We start from the raw sequence: 27095 nt of genomic DNA on the forward strand, positions 1-27095 counted from the left end.
TGACTCAGTCGTAACCTCTAGCTTCCATTGATGGACTTAGATCAGCATGCAGTGTTGCTGTAAAAGTTACTGATGTCATAAATTATGCCTCTGTTACTGGAATACTAGAAGCATCTCACTTGGGTCTGCATATTGCAGTAAGATCTGCCCATTACTGAATGCGCACAACTGCGTTTGAATTTAGTAATGTTTTTCATTCAAAAGACTGTGAATTTACCTTTTGTCATTTATTCTAAATGCTCTTATCAAGCAGTTTATCGTTGTAGACAGTATCACGCATATCACAGTTAGTTTTAAATGGAATGGGAAAACTGAGCAGAAAGGTTTGATTCCGTTAATTCACATCCATCTTTATTTATGCTAGAACATGAGTGCGTTTAAAAACATGAGCTGGCAAATCTTTGTCAGCTAGTGGCTATTTCAATGCATTTACTGAATAACAAAGCTGTGCAGTTACCAATTTCCTTCTCACTATTACACTTTGTAACTGTTTGTACCATGTCAATATATTCATATACAATTAATAAATAATACTGTTGAATTCTTCCCTACAGGCAATTGAGCAGATATTTTCACTCAGAGATGAATGTGACATACTCTAGTTAAGAAGTGTTGGTTGCATGCTTGACAGAAGAAAGATCAACTCGTATTTCATTATGAAGCTCTGTGAAAATGATGAAATGGGATTTCTATCCCACATTTCAGTAAAGTACATTTGCCTCTGAATTCAAAATTTAGTTGCACATCCAAAAAAAAAAAGGATAGAAAAATTTAGTCCACAAATGTACAATCAATTATTAATTCTAAACCACATCTGATTGTTATTCAATTAAACGAGCAAGCAAAAGGATCATGTTAAGCAGCTTTTTCTTCATCCAGAGGGGGAATTTAAAGGAGACTGACTTAACGGAGGAAAATCATAAAAAAATATCTGCTCCATTTTAATTTGTTATATACACATCTGACTTGGCAAAAGAACTGATCAAAAAGGTTTAATAAATGTTAATTCTACAATCTACACAGATCTAGAGCATTGTTTTGCCTACGTCTCACTGTAGACCGTACGTTTGAGTGATTATGCCTCAATAGCTATAATTGTGACCTACATACTGTATTTGGACATCTCTTCATATTTCATTTTATCCTATAATGAAATCCAGCCAGGTGTCTGTCTCTAGCGGCTGATCTATAAATGTGATCTATGAGTGTCAGTCTTTGCTTACTGGGAAGTACCTTGTTTGAAAATGTAGTGTAGTAACACAGCTCTGACACGAATAGCACAGTGGCTGCCGGAGGGTAAAGGGGTAAAGACAACACCCAGTGTGCTATTTCATTTATTATAACATACTCTGCGAATTTTAATTTCAATTTCTCTAGGTCTACTGCCACCCTATGCACCCACTTCTAAAGTGAAAGACACACTACCCAGGAAGCGGTCGGTTGGTGAATCATTGATGATACCCTTGCCGTTTAGTTTGCATTGAACGTGTAGTTGGGTGTCATACTGGATACTGGGAAAGCGCACAGCCACCAGTGGGGAAGAGTAGTTTACCTGTTGGTAGAAATAGTGAGAAATGCTATGAAATCGTGAGGAATTCTGGGGATAAATGTGAAGTAGGATCACTTACATGTCTCAGTTTCCCATAATAGGGATAATACCGCAAGTTGAAGATATTTTCTGGAAAAAACTGGACTTCTCCGAGGCCTTCAGTTGACCCTTTCTGCACAAACATTGGAGAAATCCAAAATTCTCACCGTTTAATGACAAATACTGCAAAGAAACTGGGTTGTTATATTGTATAGTTACTTTATTTAGTATTGTGCTAGTCGTTAATTGTTACCTTTACTCCACATGTAACATTTACTGGAGTGCCTTGACCAGGCAGATACCCGAGAATCTGTCACAACAGAAAACAGTCAAGTGTCTGACATGTCACTTGATCACTTAATACTTCAATTTGTTCATTTAGTCATTGCTTATTTTAACCACAAGATGTCACTAGAGCTTCAGAGCTTTATTTATTCTTGTTTGGAGAGGTTTTGTTCCTCAAACAAAGAATGTTTGAAGAGTTCAGATGCAAAAGCCCTCTAAGTGCCATTTGAAATGTGTAGATTCAGTAATTTCACTTTAATGCCAATTAATAGGTTTTTTCATTGCCATTAAAGTGAAATAACTGAACATAAACACAGGAGCCTGAGAAAAATACTAATTTTAGAAGACATTTTCAGATGGCACTAAAGGCTTTTGCATCTGAACTCTTCATTTGTATATTATATTATAATCTCACCCGATTCATTTTGACGAGGATGCAGGGTTTTCCCTTCGAGTAGCCAAAATCTTTGTCCTTCATGCCTGAGCATTCGCCCAGCCAGGACCTCTTAAACTGACATGCCTTGCGCTCGGCACTCTCCTCTAAGTCATCTTGCATGAAATACGTATTTCCTTCGCAGTTAATGTTCCGCCTGTCCTGCACTCCGTCGTCATAGGCTGAACACAGCCACGGCGAGGAACCGTCATAAAAGAGATGGAAGAGAGAAAAGAGACAGAGAGAGGGACCATAAAATAACCAGACAATGGCTGTTGCCCAGCCTGGCCTCTACAACTTACAGGCCAGCACAAAAAGTGGGGCCCTGGCAGCACTGAGCTGTTACACTGAGCACACAAAAGGGTTTCCCTCCTTGTCAGTATTTCTATAGACCGCAGGACTTGTTAAACAGCGTGCTGGAGCAATTTGAACAGAAAACGTATCTTCCCTATTAAAGAGTGTAAGACCAAACTCAATAAGCTTAGTTGTTCTCTCATCCAGGACTTACGTTTCAGATGGGCTTCCAGTGCTTTCGCATACTTCCTCCACGAGCTTCGGTCAGAGGCGTTGAAAGCCATGTCAAACCCATGAGCTACATCTACGTGAGGGAACATTGTCATACCTGCCAGGAGAAACAGAAGGTCTTGAAGTGTAGTGAAAAATAACAGAATTAAGCTCATGTATTAAAATAGTTTTCTATACGTATATATTACTTATTTTATAATAATTATATATTATTTTATGTACTTGTATATTAAAATTTTATTTTTTAATTAAAAAGTATTTTTTTTTTTTTTTAAATGTTATTCATTTTCAATTATTTTTCAATTGTAATTTTAAATCATCAATCCATTCTCCAAACCACTCATCTTCTCTTAAGGTTGTGGGATTTTAAATTATAAATATTAGATAATTTATATTTATATAATTTATATGAAAAATAAAAAAGATTCACACAATAATTATTCAGCTTTTTTTCATACTCTTTGAATATTCACAAGGTAAAATGCAATTTTTTCCAACCTGGTGGCATCACTCTGTCATTGTAGGTGGGAGCATATGGACTAATTGACCACATCAGGCAGCACATGCAACCAGCAAACATAGCCGCAAGGAAAATGTATAATGCTGAGTAGAAGAGCAGAATAAGGCCTGGAAAAGATAATAAATGAGTGAGTAAAGCAGGATTGCATTGATGTAGCCTCTTGTAGAATAATTGATTTACATAACAAGGAGTTAGTAAATTGAAATGTGCACACCATTGCAATCAGTTTCTTATGTAGTATTGATTTAATTGACCATTCAAATGCATTCATTCATAAACTTTACATTGTGAAAGTGTTCAAAACACTAAAGTCAATGAAACTTAGCTTATGAGACCCAGGAAAAATGGAGTGCAGCAATTCTCCTTTAATTTTCGATTAAGAGTTCATTAGCAGCTGATCAAATGAGACGTGTCATCAAACTAAATGGCTTTTGATGCGCAGACAATTTCGCAGGGACTAGCTGCAGCCCGTCCTGTGTCCCCCAGCCACAAAGGCCTTTCTGTTTGAGCCTGGTGAAAATTCTCCCAGCTGTCTTTTCACTCAGGAACACAGTGAACCTCCGGTTGCCATCACAGTGACGGTCTTTTGCAGCCATACAGAGCCACGGCCAGCTCCAAGGAGCCCGATCACCCCATTCTGGCATTGTGGGGCCTCTGCACTCTCCTTTCATGGGACATGCATCACAGCACTCCAGCAGCCCCTCCCCTGTGCTAAGGAAGACTACGGCTGTTTATTTAATCCACCTCCAGCACATTCTCCATCTTATCCTGCCCATGTAAAGCACAGAGATGTTGCATTACGACAAATGCTCAATACGGGACATTGGTGCGTTGAGATTTCCCTCTGTGTCACCAGGAAACATTCATATTGCTGTTTCGAGCACTCGTCCCGATGGGAATTTGCTGTGTTGCTTAGCATCGGGTCTTTTAGTGGCAGCGATTGGCTGCTCTGTCTGCATCGGACGTCTTCAGGAAATGCTTGCTGCCAAAAAAGTTCTGAGCTCGGACAAAAAAATGCTACATGTTAAGTTGCGTCGTATATCTGAGAGCGTGTTGGAGGAGATCTGGAGGTCAAGGGGGCTTTGGGAAAGGGAGAGGAAAGCACGGTAGGGGTAAATGGAATGTGATCCCGGGCCAGCGAAGGGACTGTGACATTCGCTCTCCCACTGAGGACCATTCCCCAGGCAGTCTGTTTTTGTCCAGATTTCTCTAAGCTATCTGTGCACCTATGTAAACACTAAGTTTGGACATCCACACACACACACACACACACACACACACACATGCACCCACAGTGACAGAGTGTACATGCACACACACTTGAGCGGGCAGAAGCACAGTTCATCACCCCTCATCCCCGCAACTCATTCCCATAACTCCACTAAAAATGGAAAATAATGAGCAAAAACAATAAGCAATAGTCTCACTTGCCTTTGCTTCTACGGTGAGGCTGAACATCACTAATTAAAGACTTAGTTTACAGTCCAAGTACAATTTGGATGCACTCCCTCACCCACAGACAAATGCTCTTTGTTTTGCTGTTGTAACGGGTATCTTGTTGTGTACATTCAAATATAATATTGTCTTGTTACTCACTCCAGCTCTTCCCCGAGCGGCCCATAAACTCCTTAGTCTCAGTGTTCCACAGGTAAGTCTTCAAGTCATCGATTTTCTCATGCAGCGTCCTCTTGGGCTTTGGCTTGGGCTTCCATTTTTCAAAGTTAAGGTCATCCTGCTGCAGAGGCTGATGTTCTACCAGTCCTTCTTGTTCCACTCCCATGGCCTCAGCTAGTTCGTGTTTATGAAGTGATCCTGCACGCTAAAGACAACATGGAACGTTAATAAATATGTTTCTAAAAAAGACCACTGCAATAAGCATCAAATGGTTAAAAACTCACTTTAATGTGGATAATATTGTCTCTTAAAAGAGGAAAGGCTAGGAGAAGAGACAAATATTTATCTTCAAAAAAGTGGAAAGCAAGTGCATGAAAGACGTTTCACAATCCCATTGATCTATGAGAGGCAGAAGAGGACCCACACACTTGCTGACCCATGTTGGGAGATCTAACCTCTCACAGCTGCACAAGATCTGCAGGGTCACTCTTCAGCCAGATGTTACACACTCATTCTCAATATCAAGACACGCATAAAATGTGCTTTTAAAAACTGTAAAGCTGGAAACAATGAGGGTTCCGTATGTTAACATGAGTTAAGGCAATTAGTATCATTGACTAACAATGAAAAAGAATATTTAATCTACGTTAATGTTAATGTCTATATAGAAACATTTCAAGTTTTATAAACATTAACTACTGTATATGAATAAGCATGAAATATAAATTGTTCATGATACCTAATGCATTAAATAACAGTAATTCAATCTTAATGTAATATGTTGCCATAAAACTGTACTTTTTTGACAGGAAATTGACTTAATATTTACTTGTCATATTTGTTATTTAATATAAGTAATTTTTAACAACCAGCTCAGGTAGAAACAGCTCCTTAAAGTACCAGAGGGCTTTTCAAATGCATTTACTATCTACAATATGGCAATAGGCCTAATGCAATATATATTAATGAAAAACTGCCCATATTAATTGACCTAAATAATGATGAGCAGGTGAAAAATTTGGGTGACACAGTTTTACTGTACCTTGAATTTAAAAATTGATACCAGACCAACATTTGGGTAATACCCTACTATTATATTGTTTACTACTATATATTGTACCGAGCACTAAATCCAGGGAGGTATGGTCATTACAACGCCCTAATCAAAATTAATCACATAACTCTGGTGCATTATGGTTATGGTCACTTGCCAGTTTTGAAACTTTGTCTTCCAGGAGCAGGTCCTCCGCCCCTCCCGCGGTAGAGTCGCGCTCCATGATCTCTCACTGAAGAATAAAGGTACTTGTTAAACCAATCACATATACGAGCGGTCCAGGCGATTTACTGCGAGATTTCAGTCCACGAATAAAGTCTGCAGCAGTCCAGAAAACGCAAATACTGTGTGAAATAATTGTTTGCCTTTTTTCTTTTCTTTTCTTTTTTAAAAAGAGAGAATATTTCAATGTCTTCTGTAAAGAAAAATGAGGAGGGGGGGGGGTCTTAGGAAAAAACTTTTATACTTAAAGTGCCCCCAAAAATAAAGTCTTGATGAATGCACTGAGGCGAAGTCTTCAGGTTCACTTCACGCTGGCTGCACAAACGTTAATTCTAGTCAAGAATTATTCTTGAATTTCATTGAGTTTTCCCCTTACGGCGGATGTCGGGTGCGGAGGAGCTTCTCGCTAGGAGTCGAGCATCATAGTGAATGGAGTTGAGCTGGAGAGGGAAAGGGGGGGGGTGGGATACAAAGTGGAGTTTTTTTGGCAGCAGCTTCGTTTAGTGTTGTGTGGAATTCTGCACACGCACACCACATAGTCTCATTGTCTGCTGAAACAAGCTCTATGCAAAGACCCACAGCTTTATACGTTTCTGTTCTGATCTACATATGCCTTTGTCAATCACTAAGCACGGCATCAGCAACCACATTAGACAGTGAGGTTTAGTATGCAGCACCCTCCACTAAACAATCCCCATTGACTCGCTGGGCTGTTAAACTGGAGAGAGTATTCACGCGCATTGCATAATGCATTAAAGAGACAAATGCAAAATTGTGAAATATGTGCCAGCTTTGGTCTGCGTTGGCATCCAAAGCGTAATAAATTCACAAAGTTGACATCAAGCTTAATATTTGTACACAGATCACGTTGAGCTCCGTGAACCCGCTGATTTTTTTAAACCTGAAAAGAACTCGCGTCATGGAAAATTCGGTCTTGTCTGTTCTTTCTGCTTTCTTTGGTGGAGAGCAGGTCATTCAAAGAAAGACCAACGAGGACTGAAACGAGCAGATGCGATCATTTACTATGTGACAAAACTAGGCTGGAGGAATAGAGATCAATTTAATGCAGCGTTTTATTTCTTTTCATTTTTACACAAACAAGGAAACATTTAAGTAGTAGTGAATGCTCGTTTTGGTAAAAATTTTTTTAAAGGCGATCTAAAATTCCATTAACTTCTATTCAATTAAATTTGCTTAAATATAACCAGCCTATATGAAATAGACCTATGTTGCTGTGGGAGCAGTAATTAGCATAATGTGTTACCATAAAACTAAGTATAACTCAAACAATGCCTTTAACTGCACACGTTTTGAACTCTGCAACACATAGCTACTTTCATTTATTTATGTGTGTGTGTGAGAGAGAGAGAGAGAGAGAGAGAGACAGACAAGGGGGGGGGGGGGGGGGGGGGGCTAAGAAAGAGATACATCAATATTTATATTTTCTATCGTTTATAAATAATGGGTGTGCTATACTGTTTAAAAATGAGGAGCCTGGTGTATGTCAATTAGATCTCAAGCTGCACGACCGAACCGTAAAATAAACAGAAATGCAAGTTAAAAAAATGGGGAAGGAAACTTAACGTTTTTTTTTTAACTCAGAAACTTTCATTTTTATTTTCAAACCTTTTGTGTTTATTCACCAACTACCTGATGATGGCGCACTTTCATTACTTTGATATTCCTATTACAAAATAGCCATTTGTTTTGTAGGAAGATGACACAAAAGTATTTTCAAAGGTGTAAAATATCGGAGTAATGTTCTTTAGTATCTTTTCGGATACTTTGTAGTTTTACTGAGTATCAACGATATTAGCAACTTTTACTCTCTACTTCATTACATTTTTGAATGAGTATCTGTACTCTTTACTCCACTACATTTGAAATGAGTGTTGCACTTACACATTACATTTAGCATGGCACCTAGCTTTTCTGCAGCAGTTTATTTCTGCTACAAAAGACATACTGCCTACTACAGCGCACCGAAAGCACAATATCTTGTGCGCTTTGCCCTTACTCACCCAAACTTGTCAACAAGGCTACTTTATATATATATATATGCTGTTAGCAAGTAATTGTGAATCACAGGTGTTTTATATATAAGGACATGACTGCAGCTAGCAATGAGGCCAAACCAGCAGATCCAGTGCAAGAATACTTTCACTTTTGAATTTAATTTATTTATTATTATTATTTTGCCATTTTGAGGTGTTCAATTTTATTTTGATTTTAGAAAATAAATGTGATTGCTCTCCTCACAAATCAGCTCTTTCTTGTTTGTGTTACATGTTTTCTGTGCCTTTATGTCACTTCCTGTCTCCCATGGTGTTTGTAGTCAGTTTATATTTGATCTTGTCCAGCTTGTTAGCCTCCTGTATATATACAGCCCTAGTGTATCTTTTGTTCTTTGTGAGTTGTTGAATGTAATGGTTATCTGTTTGCTCGTCATTCTGTTCTTTGTTCCCTTTGGTTTTTGGCTTATTATTTGTTCTAGTTTTTTTCCATGAAATCCTTCACATAGATTCTTTTCCCCAGCTTCTCCACTACAATTCTTGACTGGAATGTCTCTTTGAATCGTGCATCTTTGAGCCTGTATTTAGTATAAGTAAAATACTTAAGTACTGTTAAAATCAGATACTCTAAGACTTTTACTCAAATTGTTTTGGAATTGGTGACTTGTAACTCAGTAGAGTAACTTTCACTGTAAGGTATCTGTACTTTTACTCAAGTGTGGTTTTCAGGTCTGAGTATTTTTAATAGATTATATTGAATTAAGTATTTTCGTGTTAGCCAATCAAATTGTTACTTTGTTTACTTTAGATAGGCTATTCTCAGACTAATTTTTCTGTGTAATGTAGCAGGTAAAGTAATCTGCGAAATGCGAATTTCTCTATGAAACGTCGTGAATATATGTAGATTTGTTTAGAAAGTCTCTATTTCTGTCCAGCAACTGCATACAAGAACCTGTATGCTTTTAGTCGTTCTATGGAATTCTATTAAAGTTCTAAATTACTTTAGTTTTTATAAAACTGTTTGGAAGGAAGCATGAAATTACAAACACCCTTAAGTAATAAACACCAATTTGTGCCTACACATGACTTCACTTGAACGGTTAAAGCGTGTTACATGCATTCAAGGACAACCTCCGAATCTATTTCTGAACAGGTTTCTTCTGTATCGGACTGCTCGAAAGAACCGAATCGAAATGACTCACTCTTCCAATCCTGACCCACTCAAACAGCGAGCGGTTCTGCCTTGCGCATGCGCAGTGCTGTGCTCCGTGCGGCGTTCTGCTGAAGGGATGAGCAGCAGATTCATGAACAACAGACCCAGATGCTGATGAGAGAAGCACGGCTACACGGGGGACGCATGGTGTCAGAGAATGCCACGGCAGGAAAAGAGTTTCCATCCATTGGCTCCGAGGAAAGGCATATTTGTCTCATTGACTAGGTTCTTTGTTTTTAACTTGAAGTCATAACTGCAGCTAATGCTGCATATCCTGACGTTGCAATGCCAGCGGGGCTGAATGCGCAAGGCAGCGGTATACCTATCTCAGATGCGATGGGTAAGTACAAGGTCAATGGCATTCACTGCGCCCGCAGAACATTGCGGTCAAACGGAGGACAATTTACGCATGTATTTACATTTAAATGCGCTTAGCAACGTTTATTCATCGTAATTATTAGAATATATTAGCACGAGAGAGAAAATAAGCGTCCCGTAACCTACATTCCAGCATGTCCTCAACGAATGTCGATGTAACACTCTTGGATATTGTTAATAATCAAGTGAAATTTAGTTTTTATGCGGTTAAAATAGTTTAAATGTGTTTTGCTTGATGATAGAAACCCATCATATTACATCACCTACATCTTTCTGGGTTGTGGCAGTGGTTTTGCAGTTGTAGATAATAGACACACAAGAGGTCAAATACACTGGTTGCTTTGCTTTGCTTTGCTTCACCCCAAAACGAACGTGCCTAAAATGAAAGGAGTTACTAAATGCTGCTGAAGGGAAGGGCATGTTGTGCCTGGCTTCTTCCTACTCCATTGTCTTTTCCAGGATCATTTAAGAGGAGGAAAAGAAAGTCTATCATAGTAACAGTGATGCTCCTTATCGTCTCCATACTCATCCTGGTCTTTGGTCTGGCTGCTACTACCAGGACGCAAAACATCACTGTCGGTGGCTACTATCCAGGAGTCATAGTAAGTATGCTCCTAATGTTCATAGTCGTGCGTAGAACAGACTGCGAACTATCCTCTTGGTCTATAAATGGGTTTGTTATGTAAAGTACTATGGGGAAGGAAAAGCCTCATGTTTAATTATTTTCCGCTTGGCCCGCCATTATGGTGACCGGTGGCCATTACCTAATTACTGTAAGGTTGAATTGCGTGAACTCATCCATTTATTATTCAACAGCAAGTATCATTTTGTTCAACACTCTAGAAGAAACATACCAGCTTAAGTGACAGTTCAGAACGTTTTGTACAAGTAACAGGTGTTTTCCTAGTATTCCACAGGGATCGACTGTTTTGAAACACTATATTGTGGGGACATGGCCAGATTTCATATATAGCTCTTTGACCACACCATAAAATAAACTATACTGCTGGGAGAAAGAAAAAAAGGCTTTGTGGGAGTGGGAGATTGTATGTGGGACCTTAATGAAGTGAGGTTTTCTACTTTTAAGACTTGGTTGATATTTTATATAGAGTTGCAACACTCATAAGTTTCACCATGTGATATTTTCAGCTCGGCTTTGGATCCTTTCTGGGAATCATTGGCGCCCATTTGATAGAGAATAAGAGGCAGATGGTAAGGAGTCTTTCATTACACTGCTCATATCGGATTCTGTGCTTGTGCATTCCCATCATCCAACTGACATTTCTAACTAAATCACACAAACAAACATATTTTTAAGATTCAGCTGCTTGTTTTTAGTCATGTCATAATGGCAGAAATGGCTCACAGGTTTGAGCTCGAATAGCAAGGCATGTTGCAGGGCATGTTGCAGGCCCTGTGGTGAGATACACCCAGAAATAGCTCAGTGTAAGGAGAACGGGATGGATGTCCAGGCAGGAATGTTCAGAAGCCATTGCAATGCAGAGGGAATAGGTGGTGCCACAGTTCAAATAAAGAATGCATGAGGACGGCATGGTTGGCCAGATCAAAGACACACAGGGACACTTACTGCTGGGAGAGTGCAGGATACACACTTCACCCTTGGAGTCGAAGTGGGTAGAGCATGTAGATTGGTGTTTGGAAGTCTAAGATTTTATAAATCTGAAAAAAAAATCCTGGAAATAAGCAATGTTTTTGAACAATGTACAACGAGGAACGAAGTGTTATGATGCTTTTGCACTATTTCTGGGTCCTTAATCAAATAAGCAAATTTGTAGAATTGAGCATGTCAAATCCTTTTGTACAGATGGTCAGATGTTCTTGTTTCCATGAGGCACAAGCTCTTTTGGATCATTTTCAATTTATGCTGGAGAACATGATCATCAGGTTTCACTCAGTTCATGCTACTTATTCAGCGCTGCTGTCATTAAAGCACAATGGAGACAAACCAAATATTAAGGCATTCTGAAATGTATGATAATTTTTCAAATCCTTATTACTCGTTACACCGATAACATAAGTTACATAGATTAAATATGAATATTATATATAATATTTATAATAATTTTATTTAGAAGATAAATACAATATCCTATACATAAATATTTTCATTTTAATATATTAAGTAATATAAAATTTAATTAAAGCAATATTACAGTATTTAAATATTGCATTATATACACCACTATTCAAAAGTTTGGGGTCAGTAAGGTGAAATAAGTATTTTATGTTGACCAAGGATGCATTTATTTATTCAAAAATATTGTAATGTAGTGAAATATTATTGCAATATTATTATTAATTCCAATATGCTGATTTGCTGCTTGTTTTGCATTATCATCAATCTTTAAAATAGTTGTGTTGTTTAAAGTTGTAAAACGTGACTTTTTTACCAGAATCCTTTTGTAAAATAAATAAATGTGTTTACTATTATTTATGATGCATCCTTGCTGAATAACAGTATTCATTTCTTTCAAAAAATATCTTTAGCCCCAAACTTTAAGCAGTAGGGTATTAATGTTACATTTTATTATTTATAATAAAAATATTAATATATGTAAGATATCATTTTTGTTAAGTGAGAAAAATGCAACATAGAAGCATCTTCACTGATCTCAAACTTTGTCTAGAAAAGAATGAACTGTTTTAAGATACATTTATTTAGATTAGATGCAGTATATCAAAAATAAGACAAAATGGTTTTATTTATTAATCAGATTTGGGCAGTTAAATGTTTTCCGTTTTCTTGATTTTACAATGCCACGAGACAAGCCTCTGCAAATTGCCTTTGATTACTGACAGTATTGAGTGACTGGTATCTAAATGGTTGGTTGTGAAATGGCAGGGAAATCAGTGAAGTTAAGTGGCAATAAGGCAGAATCGATGCAGTCCAGATTATCTCCGTATCCCATAATAGACACATCTCCAAGATCTTAGACAAACCACTTCAATCTGTCTCTATAAGGAATCATACATAGTAGTAGTGCCCAGGTGTGAATGCACGTGCATTGAGCTACTACAGCAGATGAATAGGCTGACACTGCTGTTCTGCTTACAGCTGGTGGCCTCCATTGTCTTCATCAGCTTCGGTGTGGTGGCGGCCTTCTGTTGTGCTATAGTGGATGGCGTTTTTGCTGCAAGACATATAGTAAGTGCTTCCACACCATGTTATTGTAAAATGCCTTTTTTCAGAAAATCATCGCAGTTAAATCTCTGTTATGGCATATTGCTGTTGTTGTTTCAAAGGACCTCAGACCTCTATATGCTGGCCGATGTGAATATTACTCCAGCGGGACTGCGTTTGATTTAGATGTGAGTCGTCAGCCTGAGAGAAGCGCTCTTGCCAAATTACAAGCCTCTGAATTTAAGAGTTTTGTTATTAGTATATAAAAATCCCATTTACAAAACACATCTGTCTTTCAGGTCCACTGTCATACCGCATCTCGGGTCTCCTGTAACCTGCGTGTGAAAAGCAACACCTGTTACTGCTGTGACCTTTACAACTGTGGCAAGTATGTGTGTGAGATCGAGTCCCATTTGGATACATCCCTCCTAGAATACCTTCTGCAAACAAGCAATCTGAGAAAAAAAATTACAACAAATATGCTATCTTTGTTTTACCTTGGTTCTGGTTTATATTTGCTTGTATGGTGTGTGCTTTTATCCCTGAAATTCAGCTCTGTTCGAAAGAACGTTTGTGTTTATTTATGTTTCAGAGAGCATCCTCTTATGGGACTTCAGAATAAAGATGTTTTGAAAAAATTTAGGAAATCCTCCATGATTTGGAAGTAGGTCTTTCCACTTTTAGCCCCTCAATGACATTGACAGCCCATTATTTGTTGTTGTTAAAATCTTGAGTGTGGCTACATACAGTTGCTGTACTTTATGTAAAATGACTTTACTCGTGAAGTGAAAGGAACTAAGATTTAGTGTTCTCTGGTTCCTGTTTCACAGGTGAGACAGTAATAATTTAGGTTAAAATAAAGTGCCTTTGATGACAGTGAGCTTAAATAAGGAGACTGGATATATTTATCCATTTCATGCTCTTCTTAAGAGTGATGTGCACTGGTATGCAGATGGTTTTGTTCTTTTGCATGAATCGCTGTTCTGTCATGCTTCACCTCTTTTGTTGCTCAGCCTGTCACATTTATGTGTCGTATTTCTCATTTATGAGCCTCTTTCGGTAATACATTTCTGTCCTCGCCATCTCAGTCGAGCGGAACTGCGAGGAGGGTACCACGAGTACACAGAGGTGCGGAGCTGCCAGGACGTTGTGCATCTTTACCACCTGCTGTGGTCGGCTACTATCCTCAACACTGTTGCTCTGTTTCTGGGCATCATCACCGCCGCCGTGCTGGGGGGCTTCAAGGACATGGTAAGATCGAAATGCTGTGCAACTCATATAGATGCATTTTGTATGATTTCTGAGATCCTGTGACATTTATTGGGTCTTTTTTTTTCAGATGCCTACAGCAGCACCAGATTCCTGTGAGCCAGAACCTCTCCCTATTCCTCTGCCCCCAGAGACTCCTGGACCCACAACATCCAACAACTCTTTTTACAATACTGCCCCCTGCTTACCTCCATACACTGCCTATGACCTTCAGGTAATCCATTTACTTTGTGTTGCATGCTTCAGTGGGCATTTATAAGTCACTCTAGCAAATGATATAGACTTTTTCTACAATGCTGTTTCAATGAGATGAAAATGCTAAATGTATAATATAATATAATAAAATATAATACATATACTTTTTATGTTGTATAATATGTGACCCTGGACCACAAAACCATAAGGGTCAATTTTCTGAACTTTATTATTACAGTTTAGAATAAATTTCTATTTGAATATAATTTAAAATATATTTAAAATGTAGTATTCACGTGATGCAAAGCTGAATTTTCAGCATCATTACTCCAGTCAAGATTTAGGCAAGACGCCATAATATTGTTGTTCAAGGCATTAAGGAGTCTGTAAGAGAAAAGGTGTCTGAATCTGAAGAAAAAGTGATGTGAAAAATTACAGCTGGATCATCGTAAAATAGAGTTGGATTGGGCTCACAGAGTTGGGAAGTCAGTGGTATCATCAGAGAAGCCCCGACCTATTGTTATCAGATTTTTGCAATTGAAGGATAAACTTGCAGTTTTGGATAAAACAAAGACCTTAAAGGGCTCTGGCATTTTGATCTTATGTTTATCTAGGAATTATGATAATTTTATTAATTATTTATCTTTACTTAAACATCAGTTTTCTATTATTGCGTTATCTGAAACATGGTTAAAGTCTATAGAAATGTTTAAATTATCTAAATATAACTCTGTTCATTATGTTAGAAAGAACAGGTTGGGAGGTGGAGTATCTTTGTTTATTCATGAAGATTATAAGTTTAAAATTAGGAATGATCTTGCCTTAAATTCAGACAGAATTAATGTGGAACATGTATTTTTTGAGCTCTCCATTGGTCATGGAGGAAGAAATATTATTGTTGGTGTTATTTACCGAGCACCTGATTCCAGTATTCAAGACTTTAATGATACGTTTGCCAACTTACTTGATTTGATAAACAATGAGTATAAATATATTTTGGGTGATTTTAACATAAATCTCTTAAAGAAATTTGATACCCGTACTGCAGATTTCTTAAATATTCTTTATTCTAGTTATTATTTTCCTCTTATTAATAAACCGACAAGAGTTAAAGAAAACTCAGCAACTTTAATTTATAACATTTTAACAAATTCTCTAAGTCAAGGAATTAAATCTAGTCTTCTATGTTCAGACGTCTCTGATCATTTTGCTATATTTCACCATTCTGAAATTAGGGTTAACAGGGTTCAACTATCAAAATAAATTCAGAAAAAGAGAATTATGAGTAAGTTAAACATTTCTAAATTTAAAGATTTGATTTATAGTACCTCTTGGGATGATCTGTATAAGGAATATGATGCTGATAGAGCATATCAACAATTTATGACAGTTATTAGTTCTAGTTTTAATAAATGTTTTCCAGTCAGTAGTAAACCTTAATAAGTCTTGGTTTACAGTTAGTTTACGGAAAATGTTGAAGAAAAAGAACAAACTTTATAGAAAATATATTTTAAATCCCACTCCTCTCACCTACGGTGTTTAACCATTCTATTAGATCAGCAAAAAAGCAATACTTTGGTAAAAAATTTAAGAAATGTTCAAATGATATTAAATCCAAATGGAAAGTAATAAATCAGTTGCTGCAAAGAGAAAAGACCAACTCGGAATTACCTTCAGACTTTATGGATGGCGAAAATTCTTTTAATGATACCTTTGACATAGCTCAAAAATGTAATGAATTTTTTATTAATGTTGGTCATAAACTAGCTAATAATATCCCTACTGGTAATGGTGTACCCCTGGATTATATATCAGGAAACTTTCCTATTATCTCTATTTTTAAGCCACCTGAAATTCAGGAAATAAGTGAAATTATTGATGAATTAAAATCATCTTCAGCTGGTCGTGATAATATTTCTGTATTTCTTGTCAAACAGGTGAAATGTTCAATATTGCAGCCACTTGTTCACATTTTTCTCTTTCTTTGAAAACAGGCATTGTACCCGAGGATTTAAAAATAGCTAAAATTATTCTTCTGTTTAAAGCAGATGATCCGCAATGTTTTAACAACTATAGACCTATATTTTGCCATGTTTTTCAAATTTTTTTAGAAAAAATTGTATATAAACGGATTCTTTCTCATTTATACTCTACTTATATGGCTTTGCTTCACCTGATTGACAAGGTTACCCTTGCACTGGAAAATCACAAATTTGCTTGTAGTATATTTTAGACTTGTCAAAAGCTTTTGATACAGTTAATCATTACATTTTATTGGATAAATTGCATAAATATGGTTTTCATGATTTTACATATGAATGGTTGATGAATTATATTTTTAATAGAAGACATTTTGTTAAGGGTTGCTATTCTAGCAAAGCAAGTCTACTTTGTGGGGTTCCTCAGGGGTCCATACTTAGACCATTACTATTTCTTATTTATATAAATAACCTGTCGAATGTTTCAAATATTCTTACTCCAGTAATGTTTGCTGACGATACAACCTTAGTTCTCTCTCACGCAAATTTTAATTCATTGATTAAGAATGCAAATGATGGTCTACTTGCTTATGCAAATTGGTTTAATTTAAACAAATTATCGTTAAATATAATAAAATCAAGTTTTATCATTTTTAGTGGTAAAAAAATATACCCAAAAGTTTTATCAAAAATTATTATGGAGTCTATTGAGGTGCCTCAAGTGTCAACTACCAAATTCTTGGGAGTATTTGTTGATGAGACTTTGAGTTGGAAAGAACAAGCTGATTACGTGAGCAGAAAAATACATAAATCTACTGGTATAATAAGGAGGGTTAGGCATCTTGTTACTACAGAGTGTCTTCTTATGCTTTATTATACTTGAATTTATCCGTATTGTAATATTGTTTGGGCGAGTACTTTTCCAACTACTCTTCGAAGAAATTTTGTTCTTCAGAAGCATTTTGTTAGGATTGCAACCCGATCAAACAAATATACTTCATCTGCTTCTTAATTTCATAAACTTCAGGTTCTTACCGTTTATGATATATTATATATTGTGTTTTTTGTATTGCTGCTTTGTACATTGCCTTTTGGTTAATAGTTGTTATTTTTTTTATTATCTGTGTCCTGTTGCTGTCTTTCTGTTGCACTGTGGAGCTTCTGTCACTATAACAAATTCCTTGTATGTGTAAACATACTTGGCCAATAAAGCACATTCTGATTCTGATAAAGCTCATTCTGATATTAATACTTTTCAAATATGTGTTTTTATGTATAATATATATTCAAGTGAGGGTAACATTCTAGAGCAATTTAAAATGTATTTTAAAGTAAATTCACAGGTTCATTGTTATTTAACTTGTCAACTTTCAAATTTTCATTTTCCTAAAGTTCTCACTTGTAGAGGTCAATACTTGATAAGATTTAGGGGTGTTAAATTATGGAATGATTTATCTCATCTTGCAAAAAAAAATTCCTCTTTAATATGTTATAAAAGAAGAATAAAGGATCATTTAAATGCTGCTTTGTAATAATATATCTTGTATTTTATGTACCATAGATGATTTATTTTGAGTATATTATTTCTGTTTTTTCTCTTTTTTTCGACATGTTGTAATTCATTTGTATCTATGTATTTGTTATTGTAATCTAGCTTTTCATTTAGCTTCATGAGTTTATTTGTTTTTCATTGTTTAGGTGAAGGCTTTCTGCCTCTCCCTGCACAGTATATGGATTGTTTTATATATATATATATATAAACTATAAACTATCTATAATCAAATAATTAAAAGTATGCCTTTACTCATCAAATGTAGAATATATGTGACCCTGGACCACAAAAGTCATAAGGGTCATTTTTGTTTTGTTTTTAATTGAATGAATAAATAAGTTTTCCATTGATGTATGGTTTGTTAGAATAGGACAATATTTAGCCGAGATAGAACTATTTGAAAATCTGGAATCTGAGGCTGCAAAAAAATCAAAATATTGAGAAAATCACCTTTAAAGTTGTCCAAATGAAGTGAAGTTTTGATACATTTACAGTATGAAATTTACTAAATATCTTCATGGAACATGATCTTTACTTAATATCCATAAAATAATATTATGGCATAAAAGAAGAATCGAAAATGTTGACCCATACAGTGTATTGTTGGCTATTGTTACAAATAAACCCATGCAACTTATGACTGCTTTTATGCTCCAGGGTCACATGTATTTAATAATATAAGAAATGTACATGTGGAATTATTATTATTACTATACTGTAATATAGTAATATAATGTTTATATTGTATATTTCTATTTATTTTTTAATTACTCCTGTCAAATAACATTAACTTTATTTAAATTATTATTATTTTTTTATTCAAATAGGCAATAAGCACAAAAAATTACAAAAAGGTACAAAAAAATTATATTTAATTTATTGAGAGCAGTGTTATTTGAATATCATTGATATCCTTTTATAGTTGTTGTTAATATTTTGAATATTTATAAAAATGAAATATATTTATAATTTGTCTATTTATAATAAAAATCTAATGTAATAAGCAATAAGCAAAAAAAAAAAGAAAAAAAAAGATGATTATTATGCCTGTCAATTAATGTGAAGTTAGTGCAAACCATTATTTTACAAATGCATTCAAACAATAAACACAAAAAGCTCATCCCCTGGTACAAAAAAAAAAAATATTTAATTTATTGAGTGCAGTTACACCTCACTATCATTGATACATACTTTGTTAATATTTTGAATTATGTTTTATTTTTATATTTTCTGTTTTCACTCTAATTTTAAAGCATTAATATTTTGTGTGTTTTTGGCATTTTCATATTTTTAAAAAATATCTATATAATATTTATTTTTTTAGTTTCAGTTAATTTTGTAAACTAAAGGAAAGCGTTGCCTTGTAAGCTTTTTAAATATTTTATTTTAGTTAACATTGATTTTATTTCACTATTTTTAAAGTTTTTAGTTTGTCAACAATAATAATCCTGATTTAGAGCTTTAGAGATTATACTTTATATGTTTTGATGGTGTATGATATGTGTGCTAATGTGATTTTACAGGGTGCCAGCATGTTTCCTGACTCTTCAGGCCTGTCTGATGACTCCCAGTCTGGAGCCAGTCACATGTGGCCAAATATGATCCCGCCTCGTTATTCTCCTCCTTATTACCCACCTGATGAGAAGCCCCCACCATACAGCCCCTAAGGGACCAGTCTAAGGAAGACATTTTCCTACCAAGAGAGAACTGGCATTGGGCATTTTTGGATATTAGAGTACCCCAACATTGAACAGTCATTGTTCTGAATGAATGACCTTTGCGGCGGGTTAAGTACAGAGAGACTACAGCATTAACCACAGTCATTCATCACCATTCAGCAGATGTAATATGCAACATTAAACCTTGACAGGATTCGCTCAAGTCAAACCCGATGTGTAAAATATTCACATTATGTAGCCTCAAACCAAGAGGACTATACCTAATAACAACTAGCCTGACTATGAGATCAAGACTGTTCACAGATAAGCCTTAAAATGTGTGTCCGCTTCCAGTACGGCTCCACCTGGCTCGCCTCATCTTCCCGTTATAGGTAACATCTGTGGTTGGAAACTTGTGTTTCCTCTGCGTAACTCCATAATGTGAACTTCTCCCTTCCAAAGTGGCACAAAGTGTTTTGCATCGCCTCTGCTCTCTCAGCACGAGGATGAGTCTCTTATCTTATCTAGCAATTGATTTGCACTTTATCGTCTTCAGAATTTACTGTATTCACACAGTTCTAGATAATTACTTGAGTTATTTTTAACTGTTTCGGGCAGCTAGATTGCAAAGAATTGTACATATATTTAGGCTGAATCTTACTTTTTGTTCTGAGTGCTTCATTTGGATCTAAGATCTAACCTGTAATGTGCGATGTTTCTTCTGCATTACATCAAGCACTCAATCATGTCACAAATTCGAATAATCTTTTGTGACAAAAATATCCTTTGCTTGATTTGTGCAAAGTAAAAAGCTCCTAGTGGTATGAAGAATGAGAGGGCTTTCAAAACTTGTACATTTCACATTCGTCCACTGTTCTGCATTGCCGACAGGACTTACCGAATGTAAAAAAGGAGGCTTAGCTTTATGAGTAACCATTATATAAACTTACATTGTTCACTACGTAATAACTGAAAGTCCCTCAACAATGCAAATATAATATCAGTGCGTGTGCAATGCTGTATGTTGTACATATACCAAACGATCAAACTGCCTTCTCGTAATACAACAGAATTGAGTCTTAAGACTTACAGTGTTCTCCTTTTCGCCTGTTTGTGTGTTCACTGTGAATATCATGTCTATACACTGTACTTCATGCGCTTGGTTTTTATGAATAACATCGTCCTTTACTGATGTGAGTAGAGATATTACTTCAAATTCAATGATTTTATTACATGCTATTTGACATTTGGGTGCAACTGGTGGTTGTAGTACAGTCACATGCTATAAAGAAAACTCGTAAAGTGGATCTTTGCTTCGTTTGTTAATTTTGACCACATTCATGTAACATGAAAGCATTGTTTACATTTGATGTAAAATTCTTAAAATGAAAGAATGATAGTTCAGCTCAGAATAGTTGGAATAGACTTTCTGCTGCATTATCACACTGCATTTCCAAATTTGTCCACTGGCACTTGACCACTGAATCCATTTTAATCCCTCATCAGATTATATTCATTATAATATGTTCATCGACAAGATCCACTCTGATAGAGCCAGGAATGTTCATATTGACTGGTGGTTCTCATACTGAAAAATACTAATCACTTTCATGATGCTCTTGGAAATAAAAGAACTACATGTGTACTTTCTTCAAAGTTTTATTTCATTCTATATCACACTAAGACCTAATAATAAATAGGTTCCAAAAGGGAAGAAAGTGTTAAAATGAAGGTCTTCAGTACTATCATGTAGATGGTTATGGTGTTAAAGCACTAGTTCTGACTGAAGGAATCTCACTGTTTTCACAGATTCTTCTCACAGCCCACAAAGCTAAAATAATTGATAGAACTATGCTGAAAAAATAATTTAAAAAAAGACATATGTACAAAATATTCAACCGTAAAGGAGAGAGGTCCCCTGTATTACCAACATGACCCTTTGATTACCCTGAACAATTCAGTATCTTGTTTCTCTAGACATGAGCAGAGGAGGGATGAATGTTTCTTTTCAGGTCTCGATTACTGTCTAGGGAAATATATCAGGATATATGGCCAGCATATAAATAAACAACCTCAAAACATAATTACTGGACAGATGACATTACAAATTTCACATATTTACTCCATCCTTCTTAAAACCTGCTGACAATCAAAAACTATAAATACAAATATTGAAACAGTTTCTTACCAAAGGGCCGAAACCTGCCATTAACACTGAACTATCTAGTGCCAAACAATCATTAATAACTACCATAAGAAGCTGACAAGAAAATTAAAACGATATTAGCGTCTCTTTCAAATGAAAGGCATAATTTAGTATGTTGACTCTGAAGTTACATTACACTTGATTTTGGACTTGGGATTTATGTAATGGTTAAAAAGCATTTACCCATCAAAATGACATCATTGTAAAAATAAGTGTAACAAACTGCAACAGCCTGTACTTGATCCCTACTAATTGCATCTGACATGGTTGTAATGTCCGGAACAAAAATGGGAATAGAAAATGTTAAAGGTCAGCTCTACACAGATCTAATTTAGCTGTACATAAAATATGTATTGTTACTTAGTCATTTTATCAGACGAAGCATTATCAGGATTCAATAATGGACTGTGAAACCGAACTGTAAACCAACTCTAAGTAATACATTGTCTAAATATACATTTAAAGCACCTTGAAACAACTTTCATGAGTTGATGGATACTGAAGTTGAGTTTTCAAACAAATGGTCCAAAGAACCACGACCACTCGCCTCTCAAATTAAAACACATACAAAGGAACAAGGCACCTGATCCAGAGCAGCGCACAAGCATGCTCAGTACGTCTCTGGTATCACAAACTCAAATTCATTCCTGGTTTCTGCATTTATTTGGTCGATAGGCCGCGGAGGTGGAGCCGCCGGCCTGTTTTGTGCTTCGGATTCTACAAAGATGTCATCCCAGGTAAGTGCTTTGCTTTGGCTAGCTGGAAGTGGCTGGTTGGTAAAGTGCTCTTTGTCTGGGTTTACATGTTGGACAGTCCCATCTTCACCGATCACTGGAATCCCTCCCAGCTCTTCGGACACGAAGGAATATGGTTTGAACTGCAACGTTTTACACGGCAGCAGCCGATACAAGTTGTTGCACGAGTCATCTTTCTCTTTCCTTCCTGACGGGTCTTGGTTGTGCATTTGCTTGCAGTGGGTGGACAAAATCTGATAGTTGAGAAAGGTTTCACTGCACAGTAAACACTGGTACCGTCTTTCGCCCGTGTGAGTGATTTCATGTTTGGTTCTGTACTCGGCCAGGGCAAAAACCTTGCTGCAGTAATGGCACGGATACTTTCGTTCCCACGAGTGAGTGTTAAAGTGCCGCCTGAGGCTCGTCAGGCACACGTAGGGACGCTTGCACACGATGCACACGTAAAAGGTCTTTCCATCCATGAGAAGTTCATAGTGATCCTCCTGATCCAGCTTTGCCTTTTTCTTTCCTCGAGGTGAGTGATTGCTCACGCTGGGAACACCGTGTGGGGTTTGTGATTTCCTACCAGGAGCCGATCCCTCCACGGGATCCTCTTTTACTGGAACAATGTCGTAGGTGTTTTCGCCGATGTTGGCGTACACTTTACAACCCGGCGATAGCGAATCAATTTCCGAGGCTTTGTCTAATGTTATCGTCTTTTTCTCCAAAACCGCCGGGACAATGTTCATTGCTGGTACTGGTCCGTTATTGGTGCTATATGTCGGCCTTACATCCGACAGTCTGATTTTTCCGGGATGATCATGTGAGTGCTCTAGAAGGACCTTTTTCTGGTGGACTCCGAGCACTTCGTTGTTGTCTAGAGGCAGCGAGGTGCTGTGAGGATCTGGAGGAAAGCTGTTCACACCAGCTGGGGTGGTGGGTTCGCTGTTTGAGCTCGTTCTTACCGGCGAAGTGAGGACACTGATACTGGATTCTGGATTTGAAAGGATCACAACATCGGGCTGGGGCTCAAAGTTATTTTGGAGTGATGCATTTCTTTCAGAGGGAAGCTTGTCATTTCTCTCTTGGGCTGTTGAATCTTTAGAGCTAATTTCTTGCTCGTTTGTAATTTTTTGTTTTTTAGCTTCTGGCCCTCCTTCTTTGTCATTAACGTTTGATATATTGGTCTTTTGAGCTTGAGGCGCTTCTGTTTTTGAGACGAAAAGAACATCATCGCTGTCCGAGTCCACTTCCTTTTCCGTATTACCGCACGCCATGTTGAACTCTTCAGCGGACAGAGAGAATGTCTCAGTAATGATGGGCATATTCTCACCTCCGGTGTCATTCTTCTCAGAGGAACTGATGCTGTTGTTCTCACTTTCTTTGGACAGGCCCGGTAATCCCTTGACTTGGGCGAGTGGCGTTCCTAAATTGGCTATGAATGTCACGCCCAAAGCCTGACCGGCGCTGATGAGATCCTCAAGTCTGTCTGAGCGAACTCTGTTGATTTTAGCCGTGTATATGTAATTCAAAATCACATCAAATATATCTGCCTTGATGAAGTTCAGCTCTATAACCTGTCCAGCAACGGAGAAAAGATGATGGAAATAGGTACTCGAGGCGGACAGCACACATTTGTGAGCCTTGAACTTGCGGTCTTGCACGATTATAGTGACATCACAGAATAAACCGCTGTGTCGCTCATCATTGATGGACTTCAACAGTGATGCTGGATACTGAGTGTCTGCTGCAGATATTAGCTTTAGTTTCGACATGCCTGTGGGGAAAACAGTAAAATATGGTTTAATGTACTTTAAGAGTTTTAACAGATTCGTATGAAGAACAAATCTATTAGAAAAAGTGTTAAAAAAAACCTATATAAGGCTTTTTGCATTGTCCTTTCAGTTTTGACAGAGATGTACTCTCACAGACACATTTTAGATTTCAATCAATGACAAATCATATTTTTATGTCATATTTCTCTCTCAAGTAGTTATGTCGATGTAAACATTACTTGAAAGTTAAATACAACTACATTTTTTCTAAATTCAAAGCAACAGAATGAGGATATGCACGAGAATAGCAGGCTAGCTAGCTAGCTGGCTAATTGTACAGCAACAAAAGCCAAGCATAAAGACATATGCGTCTCGAAAAGTGACATAAAACTAATGCCTTTGACTAGTTTGACATGATTAAACAAAAATGCTATTCCGGTGAGGCCATAGCTGTTTAATGTTAGCACTCAGAACCGGTAGGACCCCGGTGTGCAGCGGTCAGCGTGAAAATAAAAACAAATGGCTCAATTCAACTCTCCTTCCTGGTTTGGCGGCAGCGCGCGGCCTATCTGACTCTATGATGCACAGCAACGTGAATGTGGTTAAAGAAGATGAATTAAAGTTTTAATCTCCCACATTCTCGGAAATGCATTGCCAAAATGCCATACCTGCAGAGCGACCCGTTAAAATCCACGATTCCCTTTGCTGAGAAACAATAATGACAGCGATAACGTGAGTCGGTTGCCGTGGACAACACAACGGAGCTCGAGTTCCTTGTCTGAGATGAACGAGTCTGGCGCTCGCGCCTCCACCAGCCGACAGGACTCGCGCACAAGAGTCTGCCTCAACAGACGTGTGATGAATGTTAATGAGACTGGAAGAATTTTTCTTAAACTTTACTTGTATTTGTAGCCTACATATATGAATAGGCGTATAGAAAACAAATGCATAATACAATAATACAGAAAATTATTTTTAAGTAGTCTAGCCTACAAACTGGGCCAAATTATATATTTGAAAGTTTTTTTTTCCATAGAAAAAGGTTCGTTTTTCAAATCAGTATAATATAAGTAGCTTTTAATTGTAGTCTCATTTTGCAAATTAAATAACCAAAGAGATTTATAGTTTCAGTTTTGAATCAGTAGAAAGGTGCTATGTAAACTAAATTAGTATAATTATTAATAATAATAACAATAATATGTAGAAGAAAAACAATTAAAAAAAATGAAAATTACAAACTGATTTATTGACATGACAAGATTTAATGTTGTAGCCTGTATAAAAGTTTTCTTACAGTGTTATTAGTCTCATGTATCTGTATTCAAGCACAATAATATATTAAATATACACAGAGCTGGGTAGATTACTTGAAAATTGTAATCCGTTACTGATTCCAAATTACATGACAAAAAAAATTTGGTTTGTAATGTAATCCATTACATTACACATTTTATGTGATATAATAAGACCACTTTTTGATTCATTTTAGACTACTTTTGACCTAACTCGTTTATCATACTAATTTAAATAGGATAATCTTGCATGTCATATTGCTAAAAAATTCTAAGACAAAGAAAATATATTTCTTGTTATTAACATAATTAAGTGCACTTAAGCTAAACATCACATTACATCAAGGTTTCCCAAACTCAGGCTCGTGAAGGAACTGCAGAGGGTTCGAGAGTTTAATGAAAAGCTAATAATTAAATCAGAATTATCATATTATATTCAATTATAATTCAAATAAATATATTAGGTGAAAGAGATTCAGCTGACAAAAAAAGTTTGGGAATCCCTGCATTACATGTAAATAAGAAATAACGTGAATTTGTGCATTTGAATGTGTTTGAAAGACACAAACCTTCTGAAGACACAGAAATACACGGTTAAATAACCCACTGAGTGATAATACAAATAAAAATGAATGTGTTCATCAGTAGTTGATGCAATGTTGAAATGTTGAGAAAATACTTTTTAAAATTAAAATGATTTTTGTAAATCCAGCGGTCAAATGCTGTGTGGCCTCTTAATTTTCTGTGTAATCTATTAAAAAAATAACAGTCTTCATGTGCAAACATACAGGACACGAGCTGTAACTGAGAATGGCTGATTAAAGACACCTGACCAGAGAATGGTCTTTGTGTGAATGTCCACAAAACTGGAAGACCTTCTGAATGTAGGCTATATATGTGGTAGGCTATTTTAGAAAGGAGCATTTAAAAGAACAAAAAGAGGAATTACGGAGAATCGGTGAATAATAATAATAATAATTGCAAATGTGTGAATAATATGTAATTATGTAATCAATATAAAAGTAGCTGTAGTCTGATTACTAGTATTTTAAAATGCAATTTAATCTAATTACAAGTTTATATACTTTAATTACAATTTTAAATACTTAATCTGATTACATAATCCACATTACATGTAATCAGTTAGTACCCATCACTTTATGTACATTAGATATACATTTAGACACGCATGGGGCAAGCTGTCAGTTGCATAAAAAGAAACAATAAATAAATACAATTTTGTTATTTGAATCAAAACTTTTATCACACCTAGCACAGCTTTCATCCTGTCATATAGCCTATTAGGTAACCCAGATATGTCTGTTATAGACTTTATACTTACAAGAGCAAATTATTAAATCAGCATGCATTTTCATATTCAAAAAGCAATCAAAACAGAATGGTGGCACGCCACGGTTTGTCAACCGCCATTAAATCTTACAAAAAGAA

At 36.3% G+C, this 27095-nt stretch overlaps 3 protein-coding genes across 4 annotated transcripts; 1 reads left to right on the plus strand and 2 right to left on the minus strand.

Annotated features, from left to right (window-relative positions):
- Window positions 1-328: 328 nt before the first annotated feature.
- LOC306853093 (protein ATP1B4-like) lies at window positions 329-6683 on the minus strand. Its single transcript, XM_079390277.1, has 8 exons — window positions 6177-6683; window positions 4948-5170; window positions 3330-3458; window positions 2815-2928; window positions 2289-2488; window positions 1842-1898; window positions 1629-1721; window positions 329-1552 (listed from the first exon to the last, which is right to left on the minus strand). The coding sequence occupies exons 1-8, from the start codon at window positions 6240-6242 to the stop codon at window positions 1391-1393; spliced, it is 1044 nt and encodes a 347-aa protein (XP_079246403.1). The 5' UTR covers window positions 6243-6683; the 3' UTR covers window positions 329-1390.
- A 2831-nt stretch (window positions 6684-9514) lies between these two features.
- Window positions 9515-21289, plus strand: LOC306853152 (transmembrane protein 255A-like; the record flags this gene model as incomplete). Of its 2 annotated transcripts, XM_079390354.1 has the most annotated exons (10): window positions 9515-9806; window positions 10304-10446; window positions 10994-11056; window positions 12921-13010; window positions 13109-13174; window positions 13286-13374; window positions 13579-13650; window positions 14075-14237; window positions 14326-14469; window positions 19505-21289. In XM_079390354.1, 10 exons carry the CDS (start codon window positions 9752-9754, stop codon window positions 19646-19648), a joined length of 1029 nt encoding a protein of 342 aa, XP_079246480.1. The 2 variants fall into 2 exon arrangements, with proteins under 2 accessions (XP_079246480.1, XP_079246479.1); XM_079390353.1 differs by having other exon boundaries at window positions 9752-9806; window positions 13286-13650; window positions 19505-19648.
- On the minus strand, window positions 20855-25148 carry LOC306853151 (transcriptional regulator Kaiso-like). Its single transcript, XM_079390352.1, has 2 exons — window positions 25023-25148; window positions 20855-24356 (listed from the first exon to the last, which is right to left on the minus strand). Exon 2 carries the CDS (start codon window positions 24352-24354, stop codon window positions 22456-22458), a length of 1899 nt encoding a protein of 632 aa, XP_079246478.1. The 5' UTR covers window positions 24355-24356; window positions 25023-25148; the 3' UTR covers window positions 20855-22455.
- Between the last annotated feature and the right edge of the window lie 1947 nt (window positions 25149-27095).

This window comes from Barbus barbus (assembly GCF_936440315.1).
Source record: "Barbus barbus genome assembly, chromosome: 33".
NCBI lineage: Eukaryota > Metazoa > Chordata > Actinopteri > Cypriniformes > Cyprinidae > Barbus > Barbus barbus.

Coding starts and splice junctions, on each gene's coding strand:
- LOC306853151 (XM_079390352.1), bottom strand. CDS start 24,354: ATGTCGAAACTAAAGCTAATATCTGCAGCAGACACTCAGTATCCAGCA.
- LOC306853093 (XM_079390277.1), bottom strand. CDS start 6,242: ATGGAGCGCGACTCTACCGCGGGAGGGGCGGAGGACCTGCTCCTGGAA. Junction 1,899..2,288: donor TCCTCGTCAAAATGAATCGG/GTGAGATTATAA, acceptor CTGTTGTGACAG/ATTCTCGGGTATCTGCCTGG. Junction 1,722..1,841: donor ATGTTACATGTGGAGTAAAG/GTAACAATTAAC, acceptor ATGTTTGTGCAG/AAAGGGTCAACTGAAGGCCT.